The sequence below is a fragment of the Poecilia formosa genome, unplaced genomic scaffold, assembly GCF_000485575.1.
Source record: "Poecilia formosa unplaced genomic scaffold, Poecilia_formosa-5.1.2 Scaffold705, whole genome shotgun sequence".
Lineage (NCBI taxonomy): Eukaryota > Metazoa > Chordata > Actinopteri > Cyprinodontiformes > Poeciliidae > Poecilia > Poecilia formosa.
The window spans coordinates 12,136-21,925 of record NW_006800644.1 but is presented as its reverse complement, the minus strand read 5'-3'; the positions used below and the strand labels follow the sequence as shown (position 1 = coordinate 21,925).

At 36.3% G+C, this 9,790-nt stretch overlaps 2 protein-coding genes and 1 long non-coding RNA gene across 4 annotated transcripts; 2 read left to right on the top strand and 1 right to left on the bottom strand.

The window, feature by feature from the left end:
- Nucleotides 1-6: 6 nt before the first annotated feature.
- Nucleotides 7-2,352, top strand: LOC103130988 (gastrula zinc finger protein XlCGF57.1-like). The gene is made up of 2 exons (XM_016666315.1): nt 7-710; nt 792-2,352. The coding sequence occupies exons 1-2, from the start codon at nt 50-52 to the stop codon at nt 1,625-1,627; spliced, it is 1,497 nt and encodes a 498-aa protein (XP_016521801.1). The 5' UTR covers nt 7-49; the 3' UTR covers nt 1,628-2,352.
- Nucleotides 2,353-2,754: 402 nt separating this feature from the next.
- Nucleotides 2,755-8,287, bottom strand: LOC103130986 (high affinity immunoglobulin gamma Fc receptor I-like). Of its 2 annotated transcripts, XM_016666320.1 has the most exons (7): nt 8,184-8,287; nt 6,878-7,046; nt 6,186-6,425; nt 5,071-5,316; nt 4,062-4,175; nt 3,459-3,527; nt 2,755-2,942 (listed from the first exon to the last, which is right to left on the bottom strand). In XM_016666320.1, exons 2-7 carry the CDS (start codon nt 6,906-6,908, stop codon nt 2,824-2,826), a joined length of 819 nt encoding a protein of 272 aa, XP_016521806.1. In that variant the 5' UTR covers nt 6,909-7,046; nt 8,184-8,287; the 3' UTR covers nt 2,755-2,823. The 2 variants fall into 2 exon arrangements, with proteins under 2 accessions (XP_016521806.1, XP_016521805.1); XM_016666319.1 differs by lacking the exon at nt 8,184-8,287 and having other exon boundaries at nt 6,878-7,157.
- A 13-nt stretch (nt 8,288-8,300) lies between these two features.
- On the top strand, nt 8,301-9,788 carry LOC107834647 (uncharacterized). The gene is made up of 4 exons (XR_001660456.1): nt 8,301-8,416; nt 9,251-9,277; nt 9,513-9,588; nt 9,748-9,788. It is a non-coding gene; the product is annotated as an uncharacterized LOC107834647 (long non-coding RNA).
- Nucleotides 9,789-9,790: the final 2 nt, after the last annotated feature.

Here is a 9,790-nt window from a genome sequence, read left to right as displayed (position 1 = left end):
CATCAGTCATGATGAAGAGCATCTTGTGCTGAAACAGGAGACTGATGACATGTTGGTGATTCCTTCTAAAGTGAAAAGAATCCACAATGAAACAAAACAACAGAGGAACCAACTCATCTCTCTTGGTTCTGTTGAAGATGAGAACCAGGATCAGGAAGGAAGCAATTCTGAAGATCCAGGAAAAAAGAGAGATGAAGAACAGAAACAAAAAGAAAGATGCCAGAAAATCAAACGGCAGAAAATAAAAACTTGCAGTTCAAAACAAAAAAGTCACAATAAAGCTCACCCAGACCAAAAATTATATCCTTGTAAAATTTGCAGTAAAAGCTATTCTCAAAAATATTCTTTGACTCGACACATGGGAGTTCACACATGTGAAAAACTGTTCACATGTTCAATCTGTGGAAAACATTACAATTCAAAGGACACTTTAAAGGATCACAAGAGGTCTCACATGGGTGAGAAGCTTTATTCATGTGTGACCTGTGGAAAACATTTTCGTTGTAAACGTCATCTAAAACATCACATGAGAGTTCACACAGGGGAGAAACCTTTTCCATGTATGATTTGTGAAAAAAAGTTTAGTTATAACAGCGAATTAGCTGTTCACATGAGGTCTCACACAGGTGAGAAGCCTTTTTCATGTGGGATCTGTGGAAAACAATTTAGGTACAAAAGTTGTTTAAATAATCACATGAAAATTCACACAGGTGAAGAACCTTCATGTACAATTTGTGAAAAAAGGTTTAGTACAAACAGCAGTTTAACTATTCACATGAGGTCTCACACAGGTGAAAAACCTTTTTCATGTACGATTTGTGAAAAAAGGTTTAGTAATAACAGCAATTTAGCTATACACATGAGGTCTCACACAGGTGAGAAGCCTTATTCATGTGTGATCTGTGGAAAACATTTTGGTAACAAACGTTATTTAAAATCTCACATGAGGTCTCATACAGGTGAAAAACCTTTTTCATGTACTATTTGTGAAAAAAGGTTTAGTACAAACAGCAGTTTAACTATTCACATGAGGTCTCACACAGGGGAAAAACCTTTTTCATGTACGATTTGTGAAAAAAAGTTTACTTGTAACAGCGAATTAGCTATTCACATGAGGTCTCACACAGGTGAGAAGCCTTATTCATGTGTGATCTGTGGAAAAAAATTTCCGTACAGAAGTTATTTAAATCCGCACATGAAAATTCACACAGGTGAAAAACCTTTTTCATGTACGATTTGTGAAAAAAGGTTTAGTAAAAACGGCATTTTAGCTGTTCACATGAGGTCTCACACAGGTGAGAAGCCTTATTCATGTGTGACCTGCGGAAAAGGTTTTGGTGCCAAACGTTATTTAAAACGTCACATGAGTGTTCACACAGGGGAGAAACCGTTTCCATGTACAATTTGTGAAAAAAGGTTTCCACATAAAAGCAATTTAGCTATTCACATGCAGTCTCACACGGGTGAGAAGCCTTTTTCATGTGGGATCTGTGGAAAACAATTTGGCTACAAAAGTTTTTTAAAAGCTCACATGAGAGTTCACACAGGTGAGAAGCCTTTTTCATGTGGAATCTGTGGAAAAGGTTTCACTCGGAGAAGTAGTTTCACTGTTCATATGTGCACATGATGGCATAATTTAAGCCTTAAATACAAATTTTCTCAGTAACTTGCTGTTTTTAAGTGGAGTATTTACAGCTGGATGACGTTTTGAAAATGTAGCAGCTTTGTTAAAAAAGCATTTCAAATAAGAAATCTTGTTCTAGTAGTTTTACCTTTCCATTTAAATGTTTCTTTTTAAGTGAGTGTCTCCATATTAATTGTTTGAGTTTGAGATTCAGGACAAAAATAAATATTTCTGTTCATTTGATGGCAATGATGCAGACATAAGGTTTATTAAATCTGAGAAGTGTCCTTTTGTGTAAACATGCGCTAGCTAGCTAACAGCTAGCTCGTGACATTTAAACACTGAGCTAAAACACTTTAAAAAATCAACAGATTCTGGTTGATATTATTTACATAACATTTTTTAAGTGAGACATTAATTATCTCTTAAAGGAGCAGTGGATTTAAATGCCTTTAGAGAGTCATTTTATGTCAATCATTTGTTGTGCTTGTACTTTTTTTGTTGTAATTTCCTGCAAAGTGTATCCATGTTTGCTGTTACTGTATGCAATGTATGCGGTGGTAGATTATAAATTAATTGCGCATTGGGAAAAATACTTTTCTGAATCTGAATATGACATGAATTTGTTTTCATTATTTTGTATTTGAGTTTCTGATTAAAGACAAAAAAAATATTGCTGATTATAAGATGGCAACAATGCAGATTTATTAAATCATAATTAAACCTGACAAGTCTTTTTTTTCCCTGTGTGTAACTATTTATTGACTTTATTCTGTATTGTGGGGTGATTTATTTATTTATTGACTTTATTCCGTATTGTGATGGGATGGCGATCTTTTTGAAACTACACAGAAAAATACTTTGTAAAAACGCACACTGTGACCTCGCAGGTCCAGAGTAAACAACTTCTGGGGTTTAGATGACCCCATCTCATACAGTAAAACCAGGAGGAGAAAAGTATCATCTGCAAAGTGTGTGGAAGAGAGGAAATACTAGCATTACGTTTTACCACCTTAAAATGAAGCATGCACTTGAATGTAACCAGTTACTAAACACTTCTAGTTCAGAGATACAGAAGCATCTAAAAGAAACCAGCGTCAGATTTCTAAAGAAAGCTCTCATATCACAGCTGGGAGAAACGTGAAGTCTTTATTAGCTCCTCTAACCCAGCAGAAGCCTCCTCCAGCCTTCTTATCTTTTCATAAAGAGCCTCTGGAGTCTTCAGTCCAGAGTCTGGACTGATGACAGCTGAGCCGTCCTTCTGCCAGACTGTCTCTGACGTACCGAACCCGTCCCAGAACCGGTCCGTCCTGAGGCTCTGCAAGAAGATCAACATCAAGATGAAAAAAGAATCACTGGACTTCACAAAAGTATAGTTTCTCCAGCAATTATGCTTGAAAATATTCTGTCTGCTCTCTTTTTTGCTAAAGTGTAGGAATCTCAAGGTATTTTTTTATTTTTGTGTTTGTAAATTAACTATTTAAGCAGAGAAAAAATATTGTTTCGTTTCATTTTTGTTACTTTATTTCTGCTGGTTGTAGTTACTTCCTGTTACTATAGTGATGGTTGGCTGTATTTTTAACGTGGCCAAGTTCTTACTGCGTTAAAAAATGTTGACAAAAGCATGTAAACGCATCGGCGCAGTTTATTACTAGGAAGAAGAGAAAGTTACTTCATTACTAAATAGTTTTCAACCCCTCAGTTGTAACTGGTGGTTTATGATGCGTTCAGGTTCTGTTTTTTAAATTGTTAATATCAGCAATTTTCCAAAAAGCGGATCAGTTTACACCATTAAACTCGGATCAACACGGAGTGACAGAGATGCTTTTTCCACCTGTGAGTTGGTGAGTTTTTCCTTCCTGTGTGACGATGACAGTGTAGGACACGACGCTGTCCACTGACCCTGCAGAAATAAACAGTTCATTGTTACACAAGCTGCTGGATTTAAAATGGTTTAAACATTAAATGTGGGTCAAAGTTCAGATTCCAGTTGTGCAATGCAGCGAAATCTGTTTGTTATTATTATTATTGTCTGTTGATCTTTATGGTAAGAGATTGTTATTCCTCATCTGGAAAGTTTAGAAGTGATATTCAGAAACCAAATTGAAATTTAAGATAAAGGGAAAATGTTGCCAAACAAAATCTAATTTAAGTAATTAGCAATAAAAAAGTAATTGAAGTTTGTCTTTTATGTTGAAGATATTAAAGTCTTAATTTAATCGACAGAACATGCATAAGAAACTGACAACTAAGAAGAGTTTCATTATAATCGAGCAAAATATTGCAGATTGAAGTTTGTAGCTCTGAAACGCAGCACAATTTACAGCTTTTTATTCTCCTTTCATGCTCGTTCCTCCACGTTTAATAAGAAACTGACATACACTCAAACGAAAAACGGCAGGATGTGACATTTCTGTTTATTAGGAAAGACACTGACCTATGTGGTTTCTCCAGACGCAGAGCAGCATCGTCATAACCAGCAGAAAAAAGCCGGTCACAACAGGAAGCAGAATGTGTGCGAGGGCAGCAGGAGGCGTTTGAAGTCTGGGCCCTTCAAGACAAAAACATAGCTGGTGTGAAATTCTTGTCTATTAGAAAAGATACTGATCTTGGTGGTTTCTCCAGAAACAGAACAACATCGACATAATCAACAGAAAAAACGGTTTGAACAGGAAGCAGAATGTGTGCAAGGGCAGCAGTAGGCGTTTGAGGTCTGGGCTCTTTAAGATGAAAGCATAGCATGTTAGCCGACCTACATACAAACAAAATGGGCAGAGTTAGTAACTATTTCCATTTAGTCAGCTACATTTGCTTGTATAACTTTGTTTTTTGAAAAAATTCACTTTTAGGAGTATTTTTCCGTGGCAGCTCTATGTAAACGCTACACACTCTGAGCTGGCAGGTTGTAAGGTCAGTAAAAACCATGACTGCTCTGAACTTTACAAGTGATCGCAACTCTGAAGAAAGATGTTCAAATTTATACAGAATTAAATGCATTTTTACGGTTACGTCTCATTCAACTGATGGGGATTAATAAACAGGTAATTCTGTTTCTATCCAGTTCATTTAAACACAAATTAAAATTAAAGTCACCTCAAGAGTCATCAAAGCAACTCAGACATAGAAATCAATTTGCTCCGTGTTTATTTCAGATGGACTGGATTCACATCGATCTAATCCAATAAAACTACAAACATAAAACAAGGTAATGTTGGGTTAATTCATTTAAAACGAACAGGCAAAAATATAAAAGCACATTTTTGTCTCTTGTTCTTCCATAAATATGATAAATAAATAAAACATGAAGCTTAAAGCTGCAATCAGACACATCAGTAATGCCTGTTTTTGCCTTTTTGTTTGTTTTCATGTTGCTGAGATATTGTATACAAATAGAATTGAACTTATTGATTTATTGATAGATCGATAAGAAACAACTCTTAGATCACCTCTCACTGCCAGCCAGGTTTCTGCTGATTCTCCGACTCCAGAGGCGTTACATTTATAAAATCCTTCATCAGATTTGGAAACGCTCCGGATGGTGAGGCGTCCCGTAGAGCTGCTCCCGACCAGAACCCCGTTTCTATAGAAACGAGTCAGACTGGAGAAAGACCGTGGATTCACTCTGCAGTGAAGAGTCAGGCTTTCTCCTTCACCAACTGGACGTTCAGGTCGTTCCAGGATCAAAGGTGCATCTGAGAAACACAATGTTGAATATTTAATAAGATTCAAGTGAAAAAACCTTTTATGAAATTTATTTACTAATTTTAAACCTGTGATGTTTGAGCTGAATGTCAGATTTAATCTCAGTGTCAGTAAACAGCAGGACACGACTTTGGTTTTAGACTTTTCTTTGATTCTCTCCTGAAACTATTCAGGATCAAAACCGTCCTCCTTAACGTCAATCACAATCAATAAATCAATCAATAAATCCAACTTGAAAATAACAGCTGAATTATATTTTTCCGTTATATGAAACATGAGGGAGAAAATAATTAATCTGTGTATAGACTTGATATTCTCTACAGGATCAGGGGTAAGAAAAACATACAATAAAATTATGAGAATAAAGTTATAGTTAATTATTGTAATTTCATAACTTTCTTCTCATGTTATTGGAATTTTATTCTTGTATTATTTAAACTTTTTTTCTCTTAATTTTATGAGTTTATTCTAAAAGTACTTTGACTTAATGCTCAAATTATTTTAACTTTATTCTAATAATGTTATAATTTATGATGATAGTATTTAATATGATAGTATTCTGACTTTATTTTTCATAATAATATAAGTTTATTCTCATAATTTCATGTTTTTCTTAGCATGGCCCTAAAACTCCATCGAACTGTAGACCTGCGTTGCAAACATTTTTAGATACTCGTTTCATTCAGTTTTGCTCTGATTCAGGAGGAGAGACAGAAACGCTCATCAAGCCCAGAACATCAAACTCTGATGTCGGATTTTAATAGAAACGTTTCTGTAATCTGAGGCTACAGATTACAGAAACCTCAAACAGGTCGTCTCTCCTCGCTGAGTCAGTCTGACTGTTGAAGTTTCATCCCACCTGTTACACTGATGTTAACGGCGTCGCTGCGTTCGCCGGCTGCAGATTCACACCAGTAAACTCCAGAGTCGCTTTCATACAGCTCAGATGAGATGCATTCAGTATAGCGGACACAGAGTTCATTTATTTGTTTTGATGTATTTCGTCTGACTCTAAACTCAGACGAGTTTCCCTCACAGCTCAGAGAAACAGACTCAAACTGGAAGAACTGGGACCTGCTGGGAAAGAGCCTGAGACAAACTGCAGAGGAGAAAAGGTTCTTTAGAATCTGTTTATGGTTGATTTAAATCACAAGAACATTTAAATTATTGATCAGATGTTTTAGTTGAGGTTATTTAGCTAAAACAGAATCACATTTACTTTTGTATTCTCAGCAGTGATGAAGTTTAACAACTAATGAAGTTGATGCAACTTGGAGTTGGTTACCGTTGATCATCATAAATAATCGATTTGACCTGATAAATCAATAGCGATCAATGCTAACACCAAAGCAGAACATGGTTTTCATGAAAAATATTCTAGTTTTTGTTGTATTTAGTTACGGTTAGATGAGAAATGTTTTACTAAAGTTTCTTCTGGACTAAAAAGAAAATTAAATCTAAACCTGAAAAGTGAGTAAGAATCAATAAAACACAAGCTGGTTCAGAACTAAACCATCTTGTTAAAGTAAATTATAGCTGATTTTCACTCACCGATGGCGGCGCAGAGAGCAGTTACCTCCATCCTGAGCTGCTGCACTGACAGAAAGACACTTTGTTCATCTGGTTTTGTGTCAAACGAACCACAACTTCCTGCCAAAATGATCTTCAGGTTCAAAGCTTTCAAACTCAAAGCAGGTCAAACACTTTGGTCCACTGGAGCCTGCAGGAATCAGTGGAAAGTCATCATCACTCTGACCTCTGGTGCAGTTTGCAGCTACAGGTAACATCAGGTGAACAGCAGATCTGAAATTAAAGGTGCATTCCCAAACTTCATCAGCCCAGGGTCAAGCAGAGGTCATGAAGAGATGACAGCTGCTGAGACACCTGCAAACATTGGGGGCCGTTCACCATTTCCATCTTGTCTTTATCTGACGCTCCATCAGATAAAGACACTTGTTGATTCACATCGACACAGAAACTGATGGACTTTGTCCTCAAAACCGCTGAGCTCCACTGATAAGGGTTACTGGCGTTACTACGCCCTCTGGTGGACAACCGTAAACATGATCAGAAATTGTTTCGAAATAAAAAGATTAAAAAAGGACACTTTTGGTATTGAAATTGAGAAATTCAGGTTTTTTTATTTTTTGTCTCTTTGTCCCAGAACCTGGATGGATTCACTTTGATATTTAAACTCTGTTGGTTCATTTAGTTTAAATAAATCCTCCCAGTTCCTCCAGTTCAGTCTCTCTGTGCTAAACTGAACAGAGAGACTGAACTGTTCAGTTCAGTTCAGTCTCTGAACTGATATCACATTTATATTCTGGATGTGAAGAATATAAATGTTTCACTTTCTGAAAGGATCTGGACAGTTTTCATCATAGAAACGCTGCAGACAGAACTTCAGCTTCTAAGATTTAGGATCTAAATGAGATTCTTGATGTTGTGAATTCAGACTGTTTATAATAAATCATGTGAAGCTGATGATTATTTTATGATTTTCTATCAATTTAATCTGTTTCTGAGTTCTGCACTGAATATATTGAGAGAAACTCTCCAGATCTCAGTGTTTCATTGTTAAATTGTTGAAAATGAACCAAAGGCATGCTGGGAAATGTAGTGACAAAACTGAACTTGAGCTGCTGCTGAGTAACTTTGGGCTGCAGCGATTAAGGACATGAGAACATAATATTAAGATTCTGCTTTTGTGTGGAATTAACTTTTTTTTTAAAGCTGCAGAAACTCTAAGAAGGAGAAGAGAAAGTGGTAAATCAGCTCCACTTCTATGCTGAGGTTCCTAGTGAGGTCTGTGAGAGCTGAGTCGGCTCTTCACGTTGCGTAAACTTTGTTTACTCACTTAACGAGTAAAGAAAACCATTGTGGGGAAGTTTGCTGCAAAGAGACACTGGTCTCCAGGATCCCTGAGTCCTGGTGGTGAAGGTCCACTCCACAGGGCACAAAACAGGAACTGTAACTACAGATCAGAAAACAGTTAGTAGTCATTTCTTCACTTTTGTCACATGGATAATCCAATAACAGGACGCGGCTCTACAAACTCTGAGAAACAATGAAAACAATCCAACCAGATAAGTAAGTATGTAGTAGTTTGGTTTTTATGTTTGTTTAGATTTCAGTTCAGTAAATTTGCCTGTTAAATTAGACAATAACATCAGTAATAAATGTTAATGTATCAGAACTGATCAATAAATCAGTGGAATCAAAGTGATTTTAATCTACAACAAATTATTTTCATCCCTGTTTCCTTCTTGAATAACAAAAATTTTGAAATGCTGGATGAATTAATGAGAAAAAAAAATAATATTTAGTCTAATCTCATTGATTTAATCCAGAGATCTGTGAATTTCGAAGACGTTTGGACTTAAAATCTCAACAGATCAGATAAATCTGTTTAATTTGATCAAATATGAGTTTTAATCTGTTTGAGGTCCTTCTGTTTATAGAAAGTTTAGGAAAAACTTTTCCTGTGTCTGGTTGTTGAAAACTAAAGAGACAAACAGATTTTCTTTCTAAATTAAATTAAAACTTGGTGTTTGTTCTTCATGCAGATTAAATACATTTTCTACCAAGTGGGGAGAAATGTTTTGAGCAAGAGGTGGGATTACACAAAGACAGACAGGACAAATAACCATGCACACACAGACCTAGGAACTATTCAGAGAAACCAAATGCAGGGAGAACATGCAAACTCCATGCAGAAAGCCCCTGGGCTGGGAATCAAACCCAAGACTTTCTTACTGTGAGGCAACATCTCTACCAGCAGCACCGGCTAGTTTTCTTTCTTAAACTGGATGATTATTCTACTGTTGTGTCAGAAAAATGCTAATCTTAGTCCATCAACAGTTTAATGTGAAAGTCGTGTCATTCTGTCTCAATAAAAGCCTTAAACCTGTTTCTCCCCCACAGGATTCAAATTTCAGTCACAACTTAAAGGTAAATCAGCTGATCTTCTGTCTCATTTAGATTCTAAAAGTATAAACACTAAGAGTTAATATTTTTAATGTTTACTTATCTCGGTAAAGTTTGAATAATGAATTTAAACTGCTCGTTATGAATTGGCAGAAAAACTGAGCTAAACATAAATACTAGTGAGGAGCTGTAATTATTCAAGTTGTCCAGCAGGTGGAGCCATTTCTCTGCTTCAGTTTGTTTTTCTATTTCCCATCAGCAGGAAGACAAAATGTTGGTGACAAACATCTGAACCTGACTGAACTCATTCAGTCACTGGAGGTTAAACAGACGAGGTACCAGCAACAATTTGATGTAGATCATTTGTTCTCATGTGAAACTCAGAGAAAGTTTATTTGATTTCACATGTAGGATTATTTCCAATTGACCCTTGTACTGTTAGTGATGTTGTTCCTGATGTCCTGCTGCCTCTCCTCCTCCTCTTCCTCTCTCAGGATGAAGATGATCTCCCTGCTGCTCCTCATCCTCAGCTCATGT

Bases quoted from the DNA above. Each gene is read 5' to 3' on its own strand.
- LOC103130988 (XM_016666315.1), top strand. From the start codon at position 50: ATGTTGGTGATTCCTTCTAAAGTGAAAAGAATCCACAATGAAACAAAA. The intron at 711-791 runs GTGAAGAACCTT...GGTCTCACACAG, and splicing joins TCACATGAAAATTCACACAG to GTGAAAAACCTTTTTCATGT.
- LOC103130986 (XM_016666320.1), bottom strand. From the start codon at position 6,908: ATGGAGGTAACTGCTCTCTGCGCCGCCATCG. The intron at 4,176-5,070 runs GTGATCTAAGAG...TTTGTCTTGAAG, and splicing joins AACCTGGCTGGCAGTGAGAG to GGCCCAGACTTCAAACGCCT. The intron at 2,943-3,458 runs GTGGAAAAAGCA...ATCTTCTTGCAG, and splicing joins AAAAACTCACCAACTCACAG to AGCCTCAGGACGGACCGGTT.